This window comes from Paralichthys olivaceus, chromosome 7 (assembly GCF_024713975.1).
Source record: "Paralichthys olivaceus isolate ysfri-2021 chromosome 7, ASM2471397v2, whole genome shotgun sequence".
Lineage (NCBI taxonomy): Eukaryota > Metazoa > Chordata > Actinopteri > Pleuronectiformes > Paralichthyidae > Paralichthys > Paralichthys olivaceus.
This window is the reverse complement of record NC_091099.1, coordinates 9937533-9965405: the sequence shown is the minus strand read 5'-3', so window position 1 is coordinate 9965405 and position 27873 is coordinate 9937533. Positions and strand designations below refer to the sequence as shown.

The following is a 27873-nucleotide window of genomic DNA, read 5'->3' as shown; positions in this document are numbered from 1 at the left end:
TGTGTGTCCGTGAGTGTCAGTGTGTGTTGTGTCAGTGTGTTGTGTCAGTGTGTGCCATTGTGTGTTGTGTCAGTGTGTGTCCGTGTGTGTCAGTGTGTGTCCGTGTGTGTTGTGTCAGTGTGTGTCAGTGTGTGTTGTGTCAGTGTGTGTCAGTGTGTGTCAGTGTGTGTCTGTCTTTGTGTTGTGTCAGTGTGTGTCAGTGTGTTGTGTCAGTGTGTGTCAGTGTGTGTTGTGTCAGTGTGTGTCAGTGTGTTGTGTCTGTGTGTGTCAGTGTGTGTCACACACAGCTTGTTGTTGTCACTGGCTGTAAACACTCTCCTCCTCCACTCTCCGTCCTCAGTGCGTCTGACGTAGCTCACTAAGCCCCGCCCCCAGCCTGGCTCTCACGCACCACTTACGTATGACCGTAAAAAATAGAAACTTCCAAGATGGCCGAGTCCGTGGACTCCATGCATTTCGCAGCAAACAGCAAAACAAATTCCCCTAAACCCCTGATAGCCAAACGACCACCGGAGAGCCGACCGCAGTCTTCCAGCGACATCTACCCGCCGCCCCCCAAGAAGGTCCGGGTGGAGGAGAAGGGCCTGAAGCACCGGAGAGTGAACGGAGAGGTGTGCGCAGGGGAAAAACACAACGGGAAGCAGAGTTGTGGGAGCCCAGCGAAATGGAGTTTCGGCCCGGCCAAGGCGAGTCACTCCACCGCCGCCGCGGGGCCAGCGACTCCCGCTCGGAAAATCTTCAAAATCAGCAACTTCCTCGCTTCGCCCGTGAAAGTGAAGAAGGCGAAAGAGAAGCGACACAAGGAGAAGGAGAAAGGCGGCGAAGCGCAGCGGAGCTCCCCCGCGGGTGTGGAGAGACTGAGCCCAGCTAGCTGCCATACAAAGACCGAGAACGGCGACGTGAAATTGCTCCAGAGAGGTAGGTGACCACCGGGCGGTGCGCTGCAGCCAGGTTAGCTTCTGATGCAAAATCCACACGTGAGGAAATACTGTAATAAAAGCGTTAGCTGAATTATTATATAATTCCCTGAACCACAGGCCCCAGTGTTTATTAGGCCCGGATAGAGATTTATACACGTGGAAATGTTTGCTCCTCACCGACGAGTCTCCGCATGATTATAAAAGTGTTTCTTTTCACCGCCCCCCTCAGATCACCGTGTGAAGGAGAAGGACAGAGACACGAAGAAGAATAAAGAGTGGAAACATCACAAACTGCCTCCTGCACATGACATCACCAGAGAAAACGGAGAGGCGACTTCTCCACAGAACGGTACGACTCACACATGTTACAGGGACCGAAGTGATTTTCCCACCTCTCTGAATCAGCTCTTTGAATTATATGCAATTACTTTAATCACTTTAATGTTTTGGCCACATACACGTGCAGCTGGGCGGCTTTGCTCTCAGCCTCCTTCAGACAGATATTTGATCATATTGCTGTAAGGAAACAGCTACAGAGTTATACACATACAATGTGTGAAGGACTGTCTTTATATAAGTACACAACACAATAGTTAATTAAACTTTAAGTCTGAATTTTTAATTCAGATGAATTTTTGAGTGACACGATGTCAACTGCAAATCAGACACATCAGTTTAGTTTGTTAACCTAGTGGAATACATTTCCTTACTTGTGCTCAAAGTTTTCAAAGTTCAGATGTAATCTCGAGTTGCTTGAAATCTTCATCTCAGCAGAGCTACTTTCAGACATGCACTGAACTCCGGATAATCCGAAGGTGCTGTGTGTGATAAGGCAAATGTCCAAGTCAGGTGCTCCGGACTATCTCCAGGGTTTTTATTTTCAACTATTGTCAGAGTGAGTCCATGTGAGAATACAGCAGGAGATTATCCAAAGGATTCCCCTTGAGCGAGTGGGCGTTAGATGACATTTTATACAAACGACAGACGCAAAAGTACAAAACCCAAATAACACCAAAAAAAAAAGTGCTGTAGAAGATGCAGAAGAAGATGTCAGCTTTGAAAGATAACGCGGTTCAAGCGCTTTTGGTGATAAGAGCAGATGCCAGTGACTGTGTGCTGTAAACAAAAACATGTGATCTCTGCATGTTAAACATCATCTCCTGCCTCCTACACTTCACCAGCCCTCACCTGAAAGCTCAGGAGTTTTTCCTGTGGTTGTGAATGTGTCGGACTCGGACAATCTCCTGCTGTGAAAAGCAAATCCTGGAGAAAGTCTGAACAAGAAATTTTCCAGAGTTCATGTCTGAAAACATCTCCAGATATTGTAAGATTTAGAAGTTGTCTGACAATAAACCTGACGTGTAAAAAAAATTCTTATTCTTTCTCACAGAGCCAAAGGAGAAGCCCAAAGCTGGTTCAGAGGAGGACCTCCTGCTGAAGAAACTCAAGAAGAAGAAGAAAAAGAAGCACAAAGATGGAGAGCGGGTGAAGGAGCGGTACAGCCGACCCAAAATGTACCATCGCTCCTGCCAGACGGTGTGTTCAGGAGTCTCCCTGGGTCTGCCCGAGTTCCTCAGTCGAATTAATGGAAACAACAACAACAGCAGCGACGGCAGTAGCCTCCTCCATGCCACCACCGCTCCACAACAACACTACCAGGATCCTCCTGTTTCTGCCGCTACCTCCACCTCCATCTCCACCATGGTCAGGGACAGGCTTGGCTACAACTCCCCGCTCCACTGCACCCCGGCGCCGGGCCTGTCCGGTCTGGAGTTTAGTCGCCTGATCCACGTCGAGCAGCAGGCCAACGGAGGAGCGTCTGTGGCGCACGCCTACAGCGAGCAGCTCGCAGCTCTGTCTCCGGCCGAGATGCAGCGCTTCGCTCAGGAGTTTGTGACCCTGTCGTTCAGCGAGGACGAGGCCCAGGCTGCCTGTTTCGTGATGGGGATCATTCATGGAGCGGCGTCCTACCTCCCGGACTTCCTGGACTACTTCTCCTACAAGTTCCCCAACGCACCGGTGAAGATGGAGGTGCTCGGGAAGAAGGACATAGAGACGACAACCATGGTCAACTTCCATTCTCAGGTGAGACTGTTGTTCTGTGTTGGCGGGGGCTCAGTGTGTGTGAGAAGGTGCTGAAACATCCACTGTTTCTGTGAAGTGTTCGATCGTAGTCAGGAGGTATGAGCAGCTCGGAATCACCTGTTACACACTGAAACAACACTTTACACTTTCAGGTTTTCTGTGCGACAGTCTTGTTGGAGGGAAGATGTTTTCACTCTGATTTTAAATCCATCTTTACTCCTGTGTTCAACGTGTTTCAGTGGACTATTGTGTTTGGAGCTGTAAGGGTGTGTGTCACGTCTGTTGAAACTTGTTATTGGTCTCTGGAAAAAAATCTCCTACTTTTGAGTTCTCTATATTGATTATTACACCTTCAGTTGTGCTTTCATGCCTCTGAAGGTGGAGCTGAAGTAAGTTCAATTATGGATGAGTTATAAATTGTTGTTGTACGCTTTGTAGAGGTGCCGACAGCTAGATCTGCTTTTGTTGTAGCCTTGGTTTGTGTTAACGTGTCCTGTTCCTCATATTTGGAGTTTTTTCCGGAAAGAAAAATCTCTGTCTTGGTGTAACTCTAAACCTTTGCTGTGTCTAATATTCGTGGATCTACGAATATGCTAAATGATCCTGCCTCGGACTCCACACGCCCCTCGGCTGCTCACCTTCAGCTCTGACTCTCCCCATCGAGCACACAAACCTCACCTTGTTTTCTGTTTCGAAAGCTACGGTACGTGACAACTTGAAAATGGTAATTAACTGCTAAATAAATCAGACGTTTTTTGCGTCTGTAAGACCAAGTCGTCTCTGCTCTCAGAAACCCCCCCCCCTCTTCCTGTTACCTTCACAGAGGAGGTTGTTTTCCTCTGCGTTAGTTTATTTGTTTGTCTGTCAGGTAGCATGATTACAAAAACTACTGGGCAGATTTCCATGGAACTTGGTGGAAGGATGTGGTATCAGTCAGATAAGAACCCATGAACCAACTTTCTTTAACATAGTAAGATAGTGTTTTTCAACATTTTCCTTTATTTCACAGAGAATAATGAAGGGATCCTGATGAAAAATCAGGTACAATATCTGCTACAAGTGGCTGCATCCTGCTAGGTGTGATTAAGAAACCTGATTCACCATAGACAGCTTGTTAAATTAAATATTAAGGTTTTAAAACATGTGTCAGCAGTTTGTAAAAATCATAACTTTAGTCACTCCTACACCTCGATCTCAATTTAGGTCAGGTATACATACATTTATTTATTCCAAGCACCCTTCACTGTGAGGAGAACTTGTCCTAATCAGATACTGCTTCAGCTCGTCTGGCTCCAGGATTTTGCTCCACTACCAACATGAGGCAGATGATTCATTTTATCCTCCACAAAAACAAACCCGATACTGCTGTCAGTTTATTTTCTTGATTTTAGCCAGTTTGTATTAAACGTCAGTTGATTATAGGGACAGTGGACTTGTATTTTTCCATCAGCAAACATTGATAGTGAAACAGCAGTGTTGAGTGATCCTCGACTGAAGTGAGTGATTGATTCACGCCTGTGTTTGCTGTCAGACCGACACGGTGCGTCCGAACCCACAGACTTTAAACTTGCACTAAGTTTACATGCAGGAGGATTTTTATCTGAGGCTTCGTCTCTGTCCAGATGTTTTTAGCTCCGGATCAGAAACATTTTCCCTCCATACTAACACACCTGAAATGTATATCACATGACGTACATATCACATTTACGTACACTGGGAGTACTCTAGCAGAGCTATTGCTTCCTGAGCAGAAGGTGACGTTATATTCCATCTGCATTTGTGTGTTGCTGTCAGTGCATGTGACTCCATCCGTTTGAAACCATCGGCCCTCCTCTGATATTCAGTGATATAAACGCGACACCCAGGTGGAGAGCACACAAACACTGTAAACACACCTGTCGTCTGTGATGACCGCTACGCCCTATTTTTAAGATGGGTTACACATTATATAACACAACCATGCAAACTTTGCTGACATTGCTAACTAGCTACATTTGTTTTGGTCCGAGATGCTGGTGCTTGTGCAACATCTAGAGGCAGAGAATATTGTGTGTATGTATGACCTTTAAGTCAACAGGCATGGTGTCTGCAGAGGGAAAGATAAAGTGTTGGTCTGGTCAGTCCTTTGGAAGTAACTGATTTGAGAGTAGATGAATATGAATGATTTTAAAGAGCAAACTTTAATTCACCTGTAAAAGTGTATCTTCCCTCCAGACTTTTTGTGGTTATTTGACTTAAAGTGACATTTAGACTGAAGATTCTTAAATAAAGTGGTTTGAGAATGACTCTGCCTTATTAAGACTCTCATTTGTATGAGTTGTTTTTTTCACACCTCAGTATTAGTCAAGTAAACACATCCAGGAAGGCATCACTATCTGCTGTCAAAATCTGTAATTGTCAAAAACATGAAACTCCTGTTTCCTCTGTTGTTATCACATCTCTCCTGTGGTGAAGCCATTAACACGGATCACACAATTCTTTTCCTCTTTGTAATTTATTGCTTGTAATCATATCTTTTGTCTTATTGAGAAACACTGATTCCTAGTAACATAGAAATAACTTTAGATTTATGTGTCATGCATTGTCATGAATGTCATAGCAACTGGTAACTTGTCAATAGGAAGAATAACAACAATACATTTATACACAGTCAGTGGCGCTGATGTCATTGTAACTTGAGAAAAGCAGTGAAAAGAAGAAGAAACAGAAATCAGAACATAAAAACAAGTTAAACTCACTATGCTGGTGATGACCTCAGCTTTCTCTCTGTTATATTCATCTCATATACAGTGTATTATAAAATTAAACTTGCACATTTCTGATCACGTTACCAGAAACAGAATCATTTACGGTCCATTAATGGGGATGTTCATACAGGACTGTTGTACAGGATCGTGTAGACATGAACCTCTACGTGATCATTGAGTGTATATTGTAAATTCATACATATCATGTTTCTTGTTGCTGTATAATATTTTAGTTTTTTAAAGATTGTTTGCTAAATATTTTATAAGTGGAGGTACAGGTTGTGAGCACAGTCTTTATGTTGTATGCTCACACACACACACACACACACACACACACACACACACACACACACACACACACACACACACACACACACACACACACACACATTAAAGGAACATCCTGCAGTTTATTACTATGGAGTAAGAAAATGCATTAAACTGAAGCATCCATATGATGATAGAAGTGAATGAGCTTCTCTTGCACTTCATGAATTCCTCTTTAAACTGTTGAAGTGAAAACCTTTACTTAGTTGAGCCCATGTTTGGTCATCCTGTTTTCTAGATTTAATAATATAATCCACAGAGCTTGGTTTTTCACTCATTATCTGCAAGACTGTCTTTCAGTCCTCACAGTGATATCGGTTCGCCTTTTTCTCTATTGCGTGTTGCTTTCAGTGTTGAGTGTGGCCTCCATCTTTGCATTGAAGGTTCTATTATGGGCAGACAGATGCTAATTTCAGTGGAACTGGAAACAGGATTGTGTCTGGAGAACCGGTTCCACATTGTCCGAACCACTTGTACGTTGTAAAACATGGGAGACAAACTCCCACAGCTTATTAAATTGACTGATAGACCAGGGATCGGAGCTGATTCAATTTTATCCAACTGAAAAAAGTCAGACTGGGTTATTCCTACAGAAACTGATCAGGAAGGGTTAATGGAGTCAAAAACAAAATCTGGCTGATTAAATGATGATATCAGTGTCAATAAAATGTTTTTCCCATCCCTGTATTGACCACGGTAGCCTGAGTTGTTGACCATAAAAGGCAAATTAAGTTTTTTTTAAATGTTTCAGCTGGCAGTAGACTACATGTGTTTTTAGTGGTATATTTATAGTAAGATTTATTGATGCCTGCTGGGTGAGAGTCTGATCTGTTTCCGCTGTGGTCCCCTGCTGCAGGTGAAGCGGACATACTCCCAGGGAACGTACCGTGCCGGGGCCATGCGGCAGGTCAGTCTGGTCGGAGCTGTGGATGAGGAGGTCGGAGACTACTTCCCAGAGTTCATCAACATGTTAGAAGAATCTCCCTTCCTGGAGGTCAGTGTTTTTGAGATGTTTGTGTATGTACATGCAGCTAGAGGATGTGTGAACATCTGTCTTTCTTTTTCCCTGTGTATGGCAGCGAGTCATTATGAAACTGGAAGTTTCTCACCCTGTGTTTTTGCAGCGAACTCTGCCCTGGGGAACATTCTCCAGTCTGCGGCTGCAGAGCCCCACAGAGAGCGACGACGGCCCCATCATGTGGGTCAGACCTGGAGAACAGATGATCCCTTTGGCAGACATGCCGAAGTCGCCCTTCAAGAGGAAAAGGTGTGTGGAGATACTGAGTCTGTAAATGTTTACCAGTGCACAGGTGGCAATAGCAAAGCCACATTTTCATCAAATACCTTCACCATGTCTCTGTACATTGCACGTGCAGGTATGTAGCTGTGCCACGAACATACTCTGACAGTTGTTAATGAATGTATTTCAGGTCCACCAATGAGATAAAGAACCTGCAGTATCTACCGAGAGCCAGTGAGCCCCGGGAGATGCTGTTCGAGGACCGTACAAGAGCGCACGCTGATCACATCGGTCAGGGCTTTGAGAGACAGACGACTGCGGCTGTAGGTGTGCTGAAGGCTGTGCGCTGCGGAGAAGAGTAAGTACACAGTGCAAAAATACTTTTGATCTGCCACTAGTGATTACTACTATGAGAAAAACAAATATTATTTTTGGCCTCACAGCAGTGACGTTCCTGCCCGGATCACCAAAGATGTTGTGTGTTTCCACGCCGGAGATTTCCCAGATGTGGTCATGAGGCTGCAGCTGGATCTCCATGAACCCCCGCTGTCTCAGGTGGGTCAGGTTTATAAATCATGTCAGTTGGATGCACAGCAGATATAAAACTTCACTTTCAAGTGAATACTATAAGTGAAATGTCATGGGTTCTTTCGTACAGAGAATAATCACTGTGCTGCATCTTTTAGTGCAAAAAAGGAAACCCAGAGCTTTTCATTGACTTCTGGCATGCCACATTGTCTCTTGATAATCAATTTATATTAGAGGAAGTCCCCATTGTTATTCTGTTAGCTTGTCGAGTGCATCAGTTGATCTTGTATGGTGGAATTGCTGAACCACGTGTCTTCCTGTCTCTACAGTGTGTGCAGTGGATTGATGACGCCAAGCTGAACCAGCTCCGGAGGGAGGGGATCCGATATGCCCGCATTCAACTTTACCACGATGACATCTACTTCATCCCCAGAGGAGTCGTCCACCAGTTTAAGACGGTGTCTGCTGTCTGCAGCCTGGCCTGGCATATCCGGCTCAAACAGTATCACCAACACGAAGAGAAGGAGGAGGAAGAGGAGACGAAGGAAGAGACGCGTGCACATAGGGAAGTCACGCTTCATATCAAAGAGGAGGAGGAGGAAGACGATGAGGATGAAGACGAGGAGGTAGAAGGAAGGCAGTGTGACCCTGCTGTACAGGCGGTGATGAAGCTGGAGCAAGAGGACATTGAAGGAGGGGAGGGGCCGCCCCCACAAATGCCACCACTGATTTTTAAGGAGGAAGAGAAAGAGAACAGCGCTGAGATGAAGGAGCTGTCAACGACACAGTCTGTACCTTTTGTAAAGGAGAGAGAAGAAGGTGTTCTCACTCATTCACTAATGGAGCCTAAAGCTGAGGAAGATGACAAGGAGAAGGGGAAGGGAGGGGAAGATAGAAGTGCAGACACATGCCAGATACTGAAGAAAGGCCACGAGGAGGGTGGAGTAGACAGTACACCCTTAAAATCACTACAGCAAATTAAGAAGGAAAATAATGTGGAGGAAGAGAGGCAGCAAAAGACAACTCTGCCAGGTCAAGGTCTAAAAGAGAAAACTAAAGATAGTATAACGACCACTTATAACACACCGATCAAAAAGGATAAGGAAAAAGGAAAACGAGAGAGAGATGAAAAGGAAAAGGCTAAAGAGAAGGAGAAGAAGGATAAGGATAGAAGTAAAGAGAAGGAGAGGGATAAAAAGGACAGGCCGAAAGACAAGGATAGAGAGAGGGACAGGATGAGAGAGCATGAGAAAGTGAAGGCCGAGCCGGGAAGAGAGGGAAATACATCAACACAGCTTGTGCCACAGATGAGGAAAAAAGAGGATGAGGAGCAGACAAGAGAGAGCAGCAAAGCCTCTCAAACTTCCCTGCATGCACAGAAAGACGAGAAGTGGGCCAAGGAGTGGGACTCAAAGACGCAAGCCCATGTCAAGAGGGAGAAGGAGCACGAGAAAGACAGGGGAGGTGCACACGCAGCATCTCACACGAGGCCAGACAGAGAGGAGGCTCGAGACGCCTGCTCGCATAAACACAAGTCTTCACACGGGAAGAAGGAGAAGAGCGGGCACAGGGAGGGCAAGGAGAGCAACACGTTGAATACGCCGGCCAAGTCAGGCAGAGAAGATGGGAAGACGGGCGCTCCCAAACCTGCGAACATTCAGGTTAAGAAAGAAGGAAAGAAGGATAAAGACGTCGGCGGTAAAGACGAGAGGAAGAAATCTTCTGGTCCTACACCGCCAGAACACAAACCACCACGGACGCTCATCACCTTTGACCTCTTTAAGCCGATGGATGCTCACCAAACTTTCGCACTTTCCTTCACAGACAGTCGGCCTAAGACGCACCATCACAGTGACTCTCGAGGCTCTTCCTCTAAGCCTGGATCGGACAGTCGGACACTTGTGCCCTCTAAAGGACCAAGAGTAAAGGACTCTGTGCAGGGAAAACCTGCCACGCCCCTACAGGACACTCGGCCCCAGCAGCACTTGTTAAAACAGCCCCTGAAAACACACACGCCCCAAACAGAGAAAGACTTCTTACTATGAATGTCTCAGTGTCTAGTCTTCTATTTTTACTGTGCAACGTATGCTTCGGCTTTGTTAAAATATTTGCCACTGTATCCTTCCTTTAGACATGGACTGGTCTTTCTAATTTGTAATTAGACGAGCAGGTGCATTCCATTACTTTGCTGACACGGCCACATCACTCCAGTGACGTAGCAAAACGAGGATGCACTCTCACAAGTATTTTAACATTGCCTAAGAATGTAAGCTAAGTAGCTCACTTCACGTTTGTTAGCGAATGTATGTAGGCTCTATACAAAATGTAATGTGACCCGTGTGTCAGTGCCTGTGCACTACTTAGCTTCGCTCTTAAAGCACCTATTTTAGGTACTGGACTAGCCAATCTGAAAACAACCATTCTCACTCCCTGCTGTAGGAATTACCAGTGTTCACCGTTTGAGAAACAATGTCAGCGAGTCACAGATCTCCTGCTGAAATCCTCTCTGCCGTGTTACTTCAGACGATGGGGTTTGTTGTTTCTAACACTCCAAAAGCGGAGGAAGTAGTTGTTTTCAGACTGGACTCGGACTCACACAGGGCTGTAAATGATACTGTATGTACCAAAACTGTACAGTATAGATGTTATTAGCACCAATGTGAGAAAATGTATACAGAAATTGCATATATTTTTTGTAAAACAAGTTTTATTTTCCATAGAACTTATTTATATTATTTACTGTCTGTTTTTATTTGAAACCAATGTATGTGAAAATTTTGTTGTAAATACATTTTATTTCCTAAGATAAGACTTGGTAGTGTGATTTATACTCTGATCAGAACCTCTCAATAAATGGTTCTAAATAAGGATGTAGTCGATGTTAATGTCTCTCCTGCCTTTCATATCCTCCAGGTTTCAGTATTTATCTTTCTATCCACGTTTGCAGTTTGGAGATGAACATGTGTTTTTCAACAACACATTGAAAAGACAATGGCTCTGTTAGTCCATTTTTTCATCACGTCAGGATATACGGATAAATTCCCATCAGCCTCATAGGAACTTTGACTTAAATGCTAGAATAGGTGCTAATATGCTAAATGAGGACGTTAAAATGTTCAAAATAGGATGCCATGTTGGAACAAACCTTTATCGCATTAGAAAAGCACAGGTTTTACCAATAAAAGGCCGACCACAGCTAAGCAGCACAGAGATGGAACTGGATATCTTAACTCATCTTCGACAAGAATCTGCCAGATAAACGCAATATAACTGACAGGATGAATTGAAACTCAAGCTTGACAACAGTTAATACTGAGCATGGCCTTACAGCCATCAGAAATTGTATTAAATGTATTACAGAATTATATTTTGCATTCACAAGGATGTAAACTACAATTCTTTATCTGCACAGTGCAAAGGACTTAATTCATATATCCAGAGAATGTTCTGGATTACATTCAAAGTGACTTGTTTCAGTGGCAGAGGGACAGTCTGGGATGCACTGCCAAATTCATCACATGGAAGTTGTGAGATTTCTAACTGCTGTACAGAAATACACAGAGATGCAACAGTGATTCCATAAACAGCAACGTATTACATGGTTCAGTGGAACACAGTGCATGCTTGAGCAGTGAGTAATTTTATACCATCAATGTGGCCCTGGTATTACATGGACACAGCAGCCGTGGCTGTATTTGTGTCCAGTATGTGTGCACCCTCCACAAAAAAAGTGGAGAGGTGAATTGTAGACAAACATTTTGTTTTGTCACGATTTCTGTTTCTACCATTGAAAAGCCAGAAGGAAGTAATGTGAACGTCAAAACAATGGCATGCTCTACGCTTATCGGATTTAAAACCTGTACATCAGTGTGTAGAACTCTTTGGAGCCTCTTGAGTTTGGAACCTGCTGTAACGTGCTGAGCTCGATGCAGAAACATCAAATTTTATAATGACATTGAGAAATAAACAGCATTTTAAGTGGATCGGTCAATTCAGCCTGAGACACAATGTGCTTGATAAGGTCTGCGTCCGCTCTGATACCAATCCAGCAGATCAGATTGGTGCATCCATAGCTTGAGAAGCCTGAGAGTAAAACGTTTCTGTCATGTTCAGAATCAAGTATTGTAGGGTTCTCTGATTCAGTCCCTCCTGTAGTGGAAAACACTGTGTCCCAGCTCCACCAGCGCCCCACCCAGCAGCACCCAGAGAGGGACACACACCACGCTGACCCACATGTCAGCCAGCCTCTCTAGGTGGGAGCACAGTGTCAGGCAGAAGGCCAGCTTCAGCAGCAGGGCCGTCAGGTACCACAGCCTCCTCTTCAGGCTCTGCTCGCCGTCTCTGGGGTCAAAGTCTGGCTTGCAGCGTCCTGCCATCTTCACGATCAGCATGAGGATGAGGATGGTGTCAAAGGTCCAGATGGGGAGGAAGATCAGGAACCAGTTCCAGTGGATCTTGGAGTCCAGCTTGAGGACCAGCATGATGAGGAAGAAGAGGGCAAAGATCCAGGAGAGGAGCACCCGCTGGGCCAGGGACATCTTCATCGACAGAGGACTGGCAGAGAGCCAGTGTCACCCACCACCCGAGAGACTGGAGAGAGGACCACAGCCAAGGTGACACGCCTGAAAACACACGAACACAAACATTACCCTCCGATGGATGTGAGGAGCACATGAGGAGCAGATGAGGAGCAGAGAATAACACTCACATGTGGTCTCACATCAACAGCACCCCCTCTACAGTTTATGTTTTCCACTTAGCATTAGTGCAGGGCTGAGGCTACTGTCTGTTAGCAGCTAGCAAGCTCCAACTAACTACGAAACACGAATAAAAACACCATTTTAAAAGTCTCACCTCGTTCACCAGGACGTTTCCTCACAGCCGAAGTTCAAAAAACCAACTCTACGACACAGAGAGAAGCGTCAGCAGCGGGGAAAACAAACGATACGAGAACACAGCAGTTAGCTTTAGCTTCAGCTATTGACACACTTCCGTTTGGTGTCTTCAAACTAAAAGCACGCTTTTTTAATCATTTGTACTATTAATATTATTTTTAAAAAAAGTTATTACTACTACTGCTACTACTACAACAATGATAATAATAATAATATTCTTTAATTCAAGGTTAAGAGTTGGGAATTTGCTATTTTCCAAGGTCAGTCTGATGTGACTTTATATATCAAACACTGCATAGTGTTTTGTTTTTTTGTTTTTATGACTGTGGCTGAGGTGATAGAGTGGGTCGTCCACTCACCAGTTGGTGGTTCGATCCCCAGCTCATCATCTGCTTTCCAAAGTCACGTGAATGTGTGTGATAGAAAAAGTGCTGTATATAGAAGTACTGCATGAAAGTGTGCATAAATGGGTTGATGTGATTTGCACTATGAAGCGCTTTGAGTGACAGATAAGGCTGGAGAAGAGCAAAATAAATATGGTTCATTTACCATTTACACTAGCATGGCACTCAGTAGAGCATATAACTACACCCAGGCCCAACAGTCCACTTATGAGAACACATTTAAATTCACTAGATCCAGATCTGCACCAAATGTCACATACACATTAATGTCAGTGCCTGATTTCTTTTCATCAAGATCTGTGTATTCTTCTCTGAGGAATAAACGTAAATGTTGAAGAGCGGCCTGTCTTGCCACAGCAAAATGTAACGGTATCTTCCCCGGACCTGTTCTGTAAGTTTCGTGGTAATCAGTCCAGTAGTCTTTGTGTAACGTGGCAAACTAACAGACAAAATAACACAGATGAAGGTGGAGGTAAATAGGATAAATCCCAACACTCTGTGGTGTCTGGTCAAAGTTTCCTGAGCTGAGGAGGGGGTGGGCTTTCCATTGGGGGACTTAAGACTCATGACCTCAATATTTTTAAAAGCCTGGCTGTGGCTTTGACTTTAGGTGGTTTAACGAAGCATCACTAAGTTAAAAAACTTAAGTGCATCCTCTCTTCATAAAGACCGACGAGTGCAGCGTCATACCCTTTTCACACACATGACAACATCACTCAGGACAAATAGTCTGTTTCCAGTAAATCAGCTATTTACAATAGAAGGAGCTAACTCTGCTTTTAAACATTACTAAAATGTATTTATTTTTTTTACTGGGCTAGTATAACAAATTAATACAAAGTACAACTCCGTAGACATCATAGATTGTCAAAAAAGTAAAGTACAAAACGCTTGAGGTAAAACATCATTTGAAAAAGATTCAGTTAAAAATCCCTTATTAAAATTCAAGGTAAAAGCTCACTTTACACTAATTAGCTGTCCTAAAAACCAATGATGCAATTTTATTTACAGGGTAGTGGTGGTGCAAAATACAGTGTGAGACAACATTCAGTCAAAATATTCATGTCTTTGTCGATTGTAAACAATAAACATCTGCATTTTTCTCAAACTCCTGCTGCACACAGCTAATACAGAAAAGCAAATGCTGTCACACTGATGTTCTAAGAAGAGAATTTTGCATTAGACCTCTTTTGAGTGCGGCTGACAATACAAAAACAATTCAACATTTTCAGAAGGTGCCGTACAAAAGTGAGATGTCATCACTGTGTTCCCTCCAAAACAAACTTGTGATGAAAAGTTTCAGACATTTTCCATTTAAATGGAAGCTGTAAAATGTCCTCAGAAAAGATGAGTGAAAACCATGTAACTCCCACTTTGATTGTTTTTTTTGTTTATATTCAGGATGTAGAGTGGGTAGTCCACTGATCAGAGGGTTGGTGGTTCGAACCTCCTCTCATCAATGTGAACCCTAAGGGAGTTTATGTGTGTGATAAAGCAAGGCACATAAAACTGCTTTACAAATGTGCGTGTGAATGGGTAAAAGTGACTGGTGGTATAAAGCTTTGAGAGGCGAATAAGACTAGAAAAGCACAATATAAATATTGTCAATTTACCATTTGAAGGATAAGGTGCCCCTCTCTACATTTACAGGATATGATAATAATCTAAAGTTTAGTTTTATATTTTTGTCACAATATCCAATGAAAGTTTCCTTGTCAAAGCCAATTTGTTTCTATGGAAGATGTAAATATTTGTTACATCTTCTATATATATTATATTTACTCAACAAGTTACCTTTCCTAATCTTACAGTAGTTCTGTTTTTTTGCCACTAGGCAGCTTGAGTCGTCCTGCAGTGACCGCAGGTTTGGTTCTGACTTGGCTCTTTGCTGATGGACTTCCCTGCTCTCTCTCCCCATTTCACACCTGAATAGTCCTGTCAATAAAGGAGTATACCCAAAATATGTCCAATAAATAAAAAGGCTAAATGAGTTACTAATAGGGCCGGACACTGCAGTTTTCATGTAGTATTGTGTCGTGTTTTTCATAGTTTTTAAAACAATTTCATTGTAGAATTACAAGGTTGTCACACACCACTTTGAATTAAGTTGTCATGGAAACCCACCATACAACAGTAAATAAGGAAGATGGTACCCATTTAATGAAGTGTAGTTTTCTTTTATCTTTGTCCCAGGTTATTGATGTGTGTACCGCGTGCGTTCCTAAAGGCGACCACAGCTACACAGTGCTCTGCCTGCCTTCGCGAGTGTACCCCATAGCTTCTGATGAGTGAGAAGGGAAATCGATAAATATCCCATCTGAGTCTGAGTCTGCAGACTCGAGCACTTGTCCAATTATGGTTTCGGGGCTGGATGATTCACTGGGCGGCGAGCAGGATGCACCCCTACTGAGATCAGTCATTGTTGTTGTGGCCTCAGTGCCATGGAGAGCTCCTGAGGAGTGGAGGGGATGAATGGAGGGAGACGAGAGAGGCAAGTCCATGCCACTGGCTCCAGCTTGTACAATACCTGTGAATGACAGCAGATTATTACAGAACATTATGATTATTCTTTTTACATAATTAACAACATAGTTATGGATATGTCTTAGTCTTGTGTCGTACCATTGAACTGAGAGCCCACACACAGCCTGTTGGAGGAGGGGCCAGACAGTTCGGATCCTGGGGCCAGGTCAGTGTAGGTCAGTCCTTGTTCCTCCAAGCATGATATAATCTCACAGGCCGAGTGGCGTCGAATTCCTCCACTGCCAACAGAGCTGGCATCTGGGTCATACTCAGCCACCGGGGTCAGCAGCAGAGGGATGTTGTAGCTCTTGGATCGTACCACAGGGTTTTTAGATGGTTGATCTGCAGTCTTGGGCCAGCCCCAGGGTAAACGCTTCTCTAAAAGACCAGAGGAAAAGAAGGAACAGTGTTAATTAAGAAACGTTTCTCTGTGTCAATACTTTGCTTTTGGGGTTATGTCTCACCAAGAACACAGCAGTTGGCCTCTTCTCCGTCTCCTGAGTAAAGACCGTGGGTGCCCAGGTACGGTGAGACCACCTTCTGGACCAGAGACTCCAGCCTCAGGTATTCCTCATTCACACCACGAGACTCATGGACCCCCTGTAAACAAACACAGTCAATTGAGCATCAACTAAAGCTGTCCCTTAGTGCTCATGTCCATTAGAAAAAAGTAAAAATACCAAATATTTCAATATTGCAGCAGAATGTGAAAATGTGATGCATTTTTCTCGTACAAGTGTTATTTGTACTTTTCTGAATGTTGATCACGCACTAATTTTTCAATAATCAAACATAATAACAACAATAGGAATTAAATAAATTATAAGGCCACTATGGGCTCTGAATCAGAATCACAACTTGTATGCAGTGATCTTGTGGTAACCTTTAACCAAAGTGGTGGAGCAGCAGGTAATTATTGTCTGACTCACACACACTCTTATGACGTGTATTTTCCATTTTTAGTTATTTGCTTGTCCTTGGTTTCTCAGTTTTTTTAACCCATGTGAAATGTCCTGTTAAAACGTGATGTATTAATAAAATGTATTATTGTTATTAATATTATTACCATGATTATTAAAAACAGAAACATCCAAACAGTGAGAGAGGACAGAAGCAGTGAAGTGGGTGCCTCCAGGTCTGTACCTGTAGAATAAGCAGCATCTGTGTAACAGAGGGGGGAACTCGGGCCCGGGGTCGAGACAGGGCGTCCTCTAACTTTACACTTAAGACGATGGTGTTCCTGAAGTGAAGCAGAGCCAGCTGTCGGACTGAGGGCTCCTTACCCTACACACGGAAAACATCAGAACTGTTTCAAACTTACGCTTTGGGCATCAAACATTGACCGAAACAAGCAGAGTCTGTCTGAAGACGTTTGTTTACCTGCACCGGATGAAAAATGGCCTGCAGCATGGAGAGGACGTCACAGAAGAAGAAGTCCCACGTCTCTGCCAGAGAGTCGAGTAACTTCTGACCTGCATCGATTAAACAAGAAGCCAAAAAGACAGTTAATTTAGGCTTCGTTCACTACAATATATTTCCAGACGACGTATTGAAGCAGCCGTACCTTCGTAGAATCTTATTTTGTCCCGAAGGATGACCATGCCTTTAGTCAGCAGCTGGTTCTGTGAAAGGAAAACAATGATTATCTGAGGTCACTGGTGAGTGTGCTCTCTATTATAAATATTCCTGTTAAATTTACCAGTGAGTTTCATGCATGTGAATAAAGTTGAAATTTAAAATCAGGGTCGAGTTACCTGAAGGTATTCAGTAAAGAAGGACCCCAGCTCAGTCTTCAACAGATGCCTGAGAAAAATAAAACAATTAATACATGCTGTCAGTAACAATGTGTGTGTACGTGTTCATAACCTGCAGTTTACTGACCGAGTTGACTGATAGCGATCTACTAAACACCATGTTACCCTGCGTTATAACCCAGAGTTGGCTGTGTAGTTTAAGAAATGTGTGTGTGAATCCGTTTGTGGCTTTTCTGTACATGGAAATGTGTTTACTGAGCTATAACGGAGGCTGGTGTGATAGGAGGGACGGATCTGGTTTGGTAAGATAATGAGATATCTGGCTGGACCACATGACTCCCCAGGCCCACACACACACACCCACAAACACAAAACAACCTCATTCACAAGAAATCATTCAGTCAGCATAAGACAGGACATTAATTAAACTAATTATAGCACAGAATGACATCGACAGTCTAAAATAAGGATATGTTTTCCCTGTGCTCTGTACGCGTCTTTTTCTATGATTAAACTCACCGGACGCCTTCGTTGAGGACATAGAGTTCATTATCTGCCAAACCTTTCTTCTGGAAGACGGCGATGACGGCGTTGTGGATGCTGTAACATCAGAGACACACATGAACTCGTTCTACATCACTGTCCCACGAGTATTTAAACACAGCCCTTCCTGCATGTTATTCGTCGTACCTGTTCCAGGTGGCGTTGGCGCCTGCCCTCTTCTGCTTCTCCCCTCTGTCCTCCGGTGAACTTTTCTCACTCTTGCCCAGCTCGCTCAGGCTGGGGGAGCTCATCAACTTCAGCCGGTGCAGAGTCCTCATGAGGGAGATATAAAGAAGGTTGAAGAGAAATGAGAGAATGTATACGCTAGGTGCTGGACAAAAGAGAAAGAAGGTCAGGCACACACTGGGTTGACACACACTGACACGGAGAAGAAGAAGTAGAATGAGGAGAAAGAGGAGATAGCTGAAGGGGAGAGGAGAGCACAAACAGCGTGAGTATTGGAGAGCGATAGAGAGAGCTAGAGAGAGCACACAGACAGAAAAAGCACAATGACAAGACAAAGAGTGGCCGGCGACAGAGGAGGAGAGAAGTAGGACAGGATGATGCGTCGTGAGAGAGGGGCAGCACGTTAAGAGCAGGATGGGTGGAGCCGAGCCCAGAGGTGGACCACGTTGTCGCCGCACCGCCTGAGATCTCAGAAGAGAAGAAAAAACAATAGCACAAGCACCGCTGGAGGCTTTCTCCTCCTCCCTCACTACCTCCCTGTCAGTACAATACAGCCATTGATGCAAAATATTTATGCAGAACCACAGATGCCAAACGATCTGCAGGGTAAGCAGACTGAAGCAGTTGAGGGGATGTGGAGGAGGAAGTCATTCGGCTTATTGACAACAACAGGGATAGGAAGCAGTGACACAATACACAACAGTTGAGAGGGTTTTCCTGCCCTCGGATTTACAACATACTGCAGCAGAACAAGAAGTCGAAAAGTAGAACAATACATGAGACTGGCTGATACTGTAGTTATGATAATATCTATATTTGATTACCATATCCACTTCCTCCTCTTTTTTATTCCCTGGAACAGCTTGCAAAAATCTTTCCCAACCCTCTTGAGTCACGTTCAGTATGTGTGTTGTCTGAACTGCTTACGAAGGCTATATTATTCACACTAAATGATATATAACTTTGTCCAAAGTTCACAAAATCCATACATCAAAAAACCGTCATATTAATTTGTTATTCCTTGTTTGTTTAATCCATAAAAATAAAACGATTCTGCCACATAATCTCCATGAAACCACACAATATAATATTGCAATATATACATTTGAATTTGTACAAATATAACTATAACACCAACTACAAATACTTGTTTATAGATGTGTTCATATAAGATTAGCTTTTGTTCCTATTCTTTAAACTACAGGCAACATTTTCAAATTCCAAATTCAACAGACGCCAAAATGAAATGGCTGCCATGCAGAGGTGCAGATTTAAGACAAATCTGGAGATCTATTCTTTTTTTCTGGAGCTGTATATGGCAGTGATTATACATCCGCAAGAAGCTGGCCATTGTTTATTGGCCCCTTTGCTTTCCATCTTGGATCAACTCTGTGTGTGACACATCCATTCGTCTGAGTCACGCAATTCTCCTAAAACGTGATTCACGTCGCACAGGATGTGATCAGAATTTTAAGTGCACACTTTTTATGCATTCATTGATGTACAAGAAAATACTGTTTGGTTTCAGGAGGACCTGGTGAAAGCTAAGAAATGATGACTTCAGACTCTCGCAGTCCAGAAACGGCATTCCCCCCATTCCAGACCCACATTCGCAAAACCTCATGGAAAGCAGGTGCACAGACTGATGAGATGTACACACATGAGGAAATGAGTCAATCAAACACCCACCAGGAGATCATTATCATTAGGTCAGCATGTTGCAGGCAAAGCTCTGATGGTTAATGAAATCTTCTGGGACCAGACATGAGGGGATCTTAAAGCTAATGAATAGTTCATGCATTTTCCCAGATGCTGCTGACATGTTTTGAAATGTTAATCCCAGGAACTGAGCCTTACCTCCTGATTGGATGCTCGCTGCTGCTGTCCATGTCCGGGCTCGGGGGAGGGGCGGAGAAGGTGCTGAAGTTGAGGGACAGGGGTCGGGGGGAGGGCCTGGAGGCATGCCTCCTCCGGAGTCCATCAAGCATCTGAGAATAATGGAGGAGATGATGGAGAAATGGTTATTGAGGTTTATCTTGAAGCAGCTACGTGAAGCAGCTACGTGAAGCAGCTACGTGAAGCAACGTGAGGCATCAAAGACAAATGTCTGAGACGCTGACACAGTCGTGATCCAGCTGCCGCTCTTTACTCTGAGACAATAATGAAATAAGGAACATAAAAGCACCACCACATAAAATGTAGAGTAAATCTCAAAGTCACAGGGGCACAGCAGAAAAACAAGCAGTTGTAGTGTGAAATGAGTCGGCTGCTTTCGGTTTCCTCTCTCACTGACTGTTATTACAACACCATGGAGGAGAGTTTTGCAATCGGAGCTCAAGCTACGCTCCAAATTTACTACAATCTCACACACAAAAGTTTACAAAGCTATAATTGTTAGGACACTGTATCGACTTCTATTCATTGTGGACAGCCTAACCAAAACATTGACCCTGACCGATTTATACCTAACCCACAATTCCCATTTTACCCCTAACCTTTACCAGACCTGACATTATGCCTCATTAGGACCAGGCTTTGGTCCCCATTAGGTCAACTGGTCCTGACAGAGTCAAAGTTAATATTGAAAATGTCCTTTAGAGGCAACAAAAACAAGCACACACTCACTTTCTTGAACTTCTATGAGGGTTAGTGAGGACTCTCATCGGTGTAATACATTCCCTAGCCCCTTACACAACTTAACCATCACAACTAAATCCTTGATCGTGAACCTAACTCTCATCTCAACCCCCAGAGCAAGTCTTAATTCTCAAAGAGCCCTTTGAAAAAATGAGGACCTGCCAAAATGTCCTGACTCTGTAAAGTCTATGCTCCAAATGGTCCTTACAAAGATATAAGCACAAGTACACACACACACACACACACACATATTACATCAGGGGAATAAGGAGGAAATGCATGTGTGTGCATGTAGAGTGTGAGTGGGAGCAGATTGTTATTCCTGTAAAAGCCACGTAACCACGCTACTCTCTCTCTCTCTGTGTGTGTGTGTGTGTACGTGTGTGTGTGTGTGTACCGTGTATTTGGGTGTCTCCCAGTAGAAACCTACTGTACACGGTGGAGCACCATCCCCTGGTCAGAGGGGAGAACAACAGTCTGGGCTGTTGTCACTCTTCAGACAAAGACACAACACAAACCTGCCTCTGTGTCTGTGATCGATGACTGACTCATGTGTCTGATCTGTTTCATTAGACTAACATCACATCTCATGCACACACACACACACACATACAAACACACACGCACACACTACACTACATACACGCTGTATACCCGACATGCCACGCCAGTCTGGGCATTTGTGCTTTTGTTCACCCCTCCTCCTCCTCCTCCTCCTCCTCCTCGTCTTTTAGGGACGACTACACTCCGTTCGATTCCTCTTTTCATTTCTATCAACCACCATGTGTCTCCTGTCCCCCTGCTGCAGCCAATCCACGCGTTTATTCGACAGAACACAGGTGATCAATCGGCCAGACACGCAGTCAACAGTCCACGTTAGAGGAGGAATGTGCAGGCAGTCGTGCGTACGTGGAGCTTTTCCTCTCTTTTCACCTGCGTGGATGAACCGAGCGTGACAGTAAACAACTTGGACGTCTCGTCAACACGCGCACACCGACGCAGGAGGAACCTCTGGATGAAACCTGGATCATTAATGGCTCCAAAGTTGCCGTGTGTCACGCGCCTCTGCCCGCCCACCGCAGTCCGCACTCACCGTAGCTTCTCCCGTCGACTTGTTCCTGGTGAGGTGCGCGTGTTCTCATGCAGTCCTGCCGGGAGACGACCGCTGTCCGGGCTCATCGGCTGCGCTGCTCCCCCGCCGGTCTGCGCTCACACACGCGGGGTCTCGGCGTCGGGGCGCAGGCGGCAGGAGGGTCCGGGCTGCGGTGCTGGAGGAGAGGGACTCATTCATGAAGCGTGCACCGCCGCTCGCTCTGCTCGCTCTCTGCCGGCGCGCCCCCGCTTTGTTTTGACGAGATGCAAAACGAACCTGGACGCGTGCACACCAGTCGCACGTGGACGCGCCTGGTGGTTCAAGCAGTTTGCCGAACGGAGGAGGGGGGGGGCAGTGGGATCTACGAGAACATTAACGCACGAGTTTATCGAGCTGTGGACGTGTCTGGACAATTTTCAGTATAACACAGTCATGCAGGAGACACCAACACACACGTGTCTCTCTTTAGTCATGAGGACACTCACTGGCATAAAGCATTATCTAGGACCCTACCCCAAATAACCATCTAAACCAAATGCCTAACCCTAACCTAAACCTTATTCTAACCCTAAAAGGCTTTAACCTTTGAATTTGTGAGGACCAGGTGAAAATGTCCTCACTTTCCAAAAATGTCCTAGGGTGTATGCTTAGAATGGTCCTCACAAAGATATAAGTACAGGAGTAGACACACACACACACACACACACACACACACACACACACAGAGATATGTAACCCAACAACAACACAGGCCTGTTGAGAACAGCGAGGCCTGAGCTGCAGTAGTTACAGTACAACCATGAGTATGGATGTGCCTTGTTGCTGTGGCCAACACATCTATATACAGTAATAGGAGGCAGTATAGTACCCACTGACCCTAATCTATGGAGTTGTGTCTTTGCCATCTGCCAGTGCAGGCATTTTGCAGATTAATCCTCCATTTGCACGGGTCTTCATGTAAATAACTGAGTCTCTTGTGAAAATTAGTAAAAAAAAAAAAAACGTGTATGAATGTATATGAGACAAATAATGCATGCAAACACTGTCAGCTAATCCCCAAATATAACGTGATTTGTTGTTGATGTTGCTACACAAATAGAACCCATAGTAAATAAACACACGATGACTCTTATATGCATGTTGTGACAGTTAATCTGTTGGTGAAGTAAATCTCTCTCATTGGATCAAGGAGACTCCCACTAACAGAACCTATAAAGATTTTTATTTCATTCACTGTGATTATTTACTGTAACATTTTGTTCAATGTTAACTGTCCAGCTTGTTCCGGTAGAATACAATGTATTATTATTATTGTTATTAATATTAAATTAATTACTTGCACAGTTTCTCAGTGTGGAAAAAACACATGGAAAAACTCACTGAATCCACATTGGAAGTCAAATATATATAAAAGAAATATAATATTTCTACATCTTATTATCAGAATGAAATGATTAGAATTGAACGTATTTCTTTTTATTTCTCTAGTAACAAAATAAAATACACATTGTGAACATTTACTACTCAGCACTGAAAAATAATAATCTCTCAGTAACCGAATATGGTTTCTATGGTAACAGCAGAATGATGAGGCTGCAGACTGCTCTTGAGAATTGATGGGGGATAAAATCCACATCGACAAAACTAAAGCAACGCAGACACTTATAATAAAACCTCACAAAGTCTGTCACCACATCTAAACCTCACGATTCTAATCTTTTCTAAAGTCCAACACAAAAACATTTTATTTTTTCCGACGGTCTTGAAGGCAGCATAAGCTCCGCCCCCTTTAGTCCGAGCGGGAAGTTCAGGAAAGCGTTTACTTCAAGGACTGAGCTTTAAACCGGTTTATTCAGATTAGCTGACATGTAGCAGATAAACAACCACTGCGGCGGATTTATTCATCGCTGAACCTTCGTCTGAGGAATATTATCACGTGCGTTTGTATCTCTATTTACACATACGCTTATTTACATGTGTGTCGCGGTATTAGCGATTTGGAGTGCAGCTAGTTTAACTCACTTCTTTGCAAATTTAAAAATGACCTTCACTTCCTGTTAGCTTCCAGTGAACAAGCTAAAGCTGCGAAGTGTTGGTGGCTCAGATAAGCTAACACTATTGCTGGTTAGTTAGTTAGTTAACCTGTTAGTTAGCTGTATTAACTAGCGCTGTTGTCCATAACAGAGCTCTGCAGCCATGTCCAGCAGCAGCATGGAGGAGAAGAGCCCCTCTGCAGGCAGGTGTTTCGGGCAGGTAGGTGGTTTACAGGGCGCATGAATGAATGAATTAGAAAGTCAAAGCTCAGCTATGATGAAACCAGCCATTGGTGTTTCACAGTGTAACAGAGCAGGATGAGCACAGAGGGATCCTCTAAAGGCTGCTGCTAAAGCCAGTCTGGATCACATCCCACTCACACAACCGAGAAGGATCCAGGGTTTGAGCTGACTGCCTGTGTTTCCTCACATCTTTCATCATGTTCACACACTTCTCTTCCCTCTGAGAGAACAGTGATCGGTGGAAGCTAAATCTCTTCTGTAAGGTTCATTGCAGTAGAAAATCTATAATCTTGAATTAAAACAAAAGGACCAACACACATCCCTGATGGAAACAGGAGCTCAGGTTCAGTTGTTAATCACAAACATACATTTTAATGGTGCACGTTCACACCCAGACAGGAGCAACTAATTCTCCATTGTGTGTGTGTGTGTGTGTGAGTGTGAGTGTGTGTGTGTGTGTGTGTGTGTGTGTGTGTGTGTACAGTCACACTATTGGGACTTGCCTTTTGGCCCCTAAAATGGTGCTCAGTCGAATGTAAAACTCTGCCAAGGCCTCTTAAATTAAACAAGATATCAGTTCCTAAACTTTCCTAAACGTGTCCCATCATTCCACCAAGTTTCATGGAAATCCATCCTTTTTTCTTTGGTGTGTGTGTGTTTGCTTATCTGTTCTGTGTTGACAGTGTACCTACACAGCTGATGAATACCAGGCTGTTCAAAACGCTCTGCGGCAGAGGCTGGGTCCAGAGTACATCAGTACCAGAGTGGCTGGAGGAGGACAGAGGGCAAGTCTTTGTTTTTCTTTCCGTCAGTGTCTGACTGTTTCTCTCCAGCTGTGAAAAAAATTCACACAGTTTATGTGAAGTGTCACAAACGTTTTAAAGTGTCAATACAACAGATGGGTTGAGCAAAATCAGGCTGGAATAAAAACTTTAAAACCAATAGTTGCACAAGACCACTTGGCTTTAACTGTGTTTGCTCTGGTTTGAACAGGTCTGTTATGTTGAAGGACATCGAGTCATCGGTCTGGCTAACGAAATGTTTGGATACAACGGATGGTCTCACTCCATCTCTCAGCAGAACGTTGGTACGACTCTGAGGATGCTGTTTCAACATCAAAGCAGCCATAAAGCCAGAATAACAGGAACTGTTTGTGTTTTACAGACTTTGTCGACCTTGTCAATGGGAAGTTTTATGTCGGAGTCAGTGCGTTTATCAAAGTGCAGCTGAAGGTTAGCTCACAAATGTTTCTTCATTGTGATTCTAGCAGAATAGTCACATGACAGATCATCTCATCAAAAAACTTGGTTTACCAAAAATCGTCTCTATCCTTTACCCCCGGTCACCATCTCCTCCAGGACGGGGCATTTCACGAGGATGTGGGCTACGGAGTAAGCGAGGGACTGAAGTCGAAAGCTCTGTCACTGGAAAAAGCGAGAAAGGAAGCTGTGACTGACGGCATGAAGAGAGCACTGAAGTACTGAAATTTAAATGTTCATACTTAATATATAAAGAAAATAAATATTTAGATTAAAATACATGTGTTGTTTTGTTGAGGTGCTTTGGTAATGCCCTTGGAAACTGCATCCTGGATAAAGAATATCTCCTCGCCATAAACAAGATCCCCAAACAGGTCAGACACAGTAAATTCAACTTTTAGCATTTAGTGTTTTTATTTTCATTCAGAAAATCTGTGGTAGCTGAACCTTCTCATTTCTCCTGCACACAAAGCCTCCTCCTCCTCTCGACCCAGCCCAGACCAAACGCTCCGCGGGGGAGCCTTCAGTGGAGAAGGCCCGGCTCTCCAGTCTGGTCCGAGAGGAAAAGCTTGTATCTGCGACCCGTCCTGCCAGGGTGCCTCTGGAGCCCAGAGTCCCCCACCAGAACCAGAACTACTCAGACGTTCACACTCCTAATGCTGGCCCTGCTCCTGACAGGACGAGTGAGAACATCAGCACCAGGTGAGCAGCTCTGCTTGGACAAATCAAGTATTGGCTCTAGAGAGGGTGTGCCACATTTTCATGGTACTTTAAATCCACATGCTTGAAAGTGGATGGGTGAGATGAAGAGCAGATTTTAGTATTTCGCAACTTCACTGGTAGATGAAACAAAATCGTACACACTGACCTTTAATGCTGCTTTACACCTCCTCATCTCTTCTGTATCTGTCACATTTGAGATTATTTCTCCATGTCCTCCTCATAGACCTTCCATGGACCCGGTGGACGCTGACGGGTCTGAAGTGCACACCGACCCCAAACAGCTGAGGAAGCTTCGACAGCAGCAGCTGCAGCAGAAGTTCAGGAAAGAGATGGAGGAAAAGATGCAGCAGCAAAAACAAGATCAGGCAAAGTCTGAGGAGGCGGAGGTTCCTATTGGTCGAGGATCCGGTGGAGGTAAGGGTTTCATGCGTTAAATAATTCATTGAAAGCTGCGGCGTCAAACTCATATTACCTCGTACTGGACTGATTTTTCTGTCTTTTTCTCAAACTATTCATTTCATGCGTGAACCCTCTTTAAACAGTTTGAGCGTTTATTCCTGGAATCTGACTTTTTACTTTTCAGACCATAAAGAAAATGATACATTAAATGCCACAAAATATACATGTCCAACTCTTGAAACTGCTTTCCCTCCAGTTTCTACAGCTCAGTTGTTGTTTGTTTAGAAGGAGACTTTTTTTTGCGCCACAGTAAAGATGCAACACTGAAACACGGAGGGGCTTTTTTATCTTGTGGCCACGATTAGGTCTGAGGGCCGGCAATGTGAGAACCCCAGTTTAAAGAGTCTCTATATTCAGCAGTTTAGTGTAAATGAGACTATAGTTGGTCTGTTGGTGTTTCTGTTCCCCAGGTCATGAAGCTGGACCTGCGATGAGCAACAGCACTTCGGCCAGACCCAGGAGCAGGGATGAGTATTTAGCAGGTGCTGTGAGCCACCAGCAGAGGGCTCAACTTACTTAGACAGTATATGAGGTGAGGAAACCTGCCTTTGTTCAGCTTTTACCTTCCGTCCTTGCTCACTTCTGTTGTGTCCCCCTCTGCAGATGATCCTGACGCCTGGGACTTCACTCTGGATGGGATCGAGGAGCTGGATGTCCCCACAGGTGCGCCGTCGTCCAGTGGGCTCAGGCCAAGCACGCCTGGGAATCACCAGATGCAGACCCGCAGTAAGACCCCGCAGAGACCCCCGTGCAGACCATCAGACGAGGGCCCATCACGCAACAGAGGACAGGAAAGGGCTCAGTTCACACCTCAATACCAGAACCTGTATCAGGGGCAACCAGGTGAGGTTTTATCAGCAGAGTCGCTTTTTTTGTTAATGAGCTGCTGGATGAATTTAATGCAGCATCTTTTATTTTTTATGTTTTCATGTTACAGGTGACGCCTTCAGTCCGTACAGACAAGGACAGTACATGAAGAAACGCAGACTGGACACCTGAGAGTTTACGTCCTCGGCACTTTGTAGAAAGAAGCCTCTTTATTGTATTTTGTGTTAATGTTCATTTTAATGTGCACATCAAGCTAATTTTGCAACTTATTGCTGCTGTTACATAAAATAAATAAGTCAGTTGTAATATTTGTAAAGAGTATTACTAAAAATGTATTTGGGGGAATGCTAGAACATTTCTGATCAAAACATACCAAACTTTAATAAACAAAACTCTAGGATGTTTTTCTTTTTGTAAACTTTATCTTTGTTAATGTATTTTAAATT

General features: G+C 44.0%; 4 protein-coding genes across 6 annotated transcripts; 2 read left to right on the top strand and 2 right to left on the bottom strand.

Moving 5' to 3' along the window:
• The first annotated feature begins 366 nt into the window (after positions 1–366).
• LOC109645636 (lysine-specific demethylase RSBN1L-like) lies at positions 367–10714 on the top strand. The gene is made up of 8 exons (XM_020111255.2): positions 367–918; positions 1150–1269; positions 2311–3005; positions 6936–7073; positions 7204–7346; positions 7510–7677; positions 7763–7874; positions 8177–10714. The coding sequence occupies exons 1-8, from the start codon at positions 429–431 to the stop codon at positions 9890–9892; spliced, it is 3582 nt and encodes a 1193-aa protein (XP_019966814.2). The 5' UTR covers positions 367–428; the 3' UTR covers positions 9893–10714.
• Positions 10715–11153: 439 nt separating this feature from the next.
• tmem60 (transmembrane protein 60) lies at positions 11154–12858 on the bottom strand. Of its 2 annotated transcripts, none has more exons than XM_020111654.2 (2): positions 12702–12858; positions 11154–12469 (listed from the first exon to the last, which is right to left on the bottom strand). In XM_020111654.2, the coding sequence occupies exon 2, from the start codon at positions 12389–12391 to the stop codon at positions 11987–11989; it is 405 nt and encodes a 134-aa protein (XP_019967213.1). In that variant the 5' UTR covers positions 12392–12469; positions 12702–12858; the 3' UTR covers positions 11154–11986. The 2 variants fall into 2 exon arrangements, with proteins under 2 accessions (XP_019967213.1, XP_069384708.1); XM_069528607.1 differs by having other exon boundaries at positions 11154–12437; positions 12702–12847.
• A 1065-nt stretch (positions 12859–13923) lies between these two features.
• On the bottom strand, positions 13924–22422 carry prr5a (proline rich 5a (renal)). The gene is made up of 11 exons (XM_069528606.1): positions 21883–22422; positions 20010–20140; positions 18114–18239; positions 17943–18023; positions 17424–17472; positions 17234–17291; positions 17050–17141; positions 16813–16953; positions 16134–16269; positions 15769–16047; positions 13924–15673 (listed from the first exon to the last, which is right to left on the bottom strand). Exons 2-11 carry the CDS (start codon positions 20138–20140, stop codon positions 15384–15386), a joined length of 1383 nt encoding a protein of 460 aa, XP_069384707.1. The 5' UTR covers positions 21883–22422; the 3' UTR covers positions 13924–15383.
• A 1242-nt stretch (positions 22423–23664) lies between these two features.
• rad52 (RAD52 homolog, DNA repair protein) lies at positions 23665–27831 on the top strand. Of its 2 annotated transcripts, XM_020078910.2 has the most exons (12): positions 23665–23818; positions 24067–24135; positions 24842–24943; positions 25152–25245; positions 25323–25390; positions 25517–25635; positions 25716–25791; positions 25890–26119; positions 26364–26554; positions 27010–27081; positions 27203–27442; positions 27537–27831. In XM_020078910.2, exons 2-12 carry the CDS (start codon positions 24079–24081, stop codon positions 27596–27598), a joined length of 1311 nt encoding a protein of 436 aa, XP_019934469.2. In that variant the 5' UTR covers positions 23665–23818; positions 24067–24078; the 3' UTR covers positions 27599–27831. The 2 variants fall into 2 exon arrangements, with proteins under 2 accessions (XP_019934469.2, XP_019934470.2); XM_020078911.2 differs by lacking the exon at positions 27010–27081.
• Positions 27832–27873: the final 42 nt, after the last annotated feature.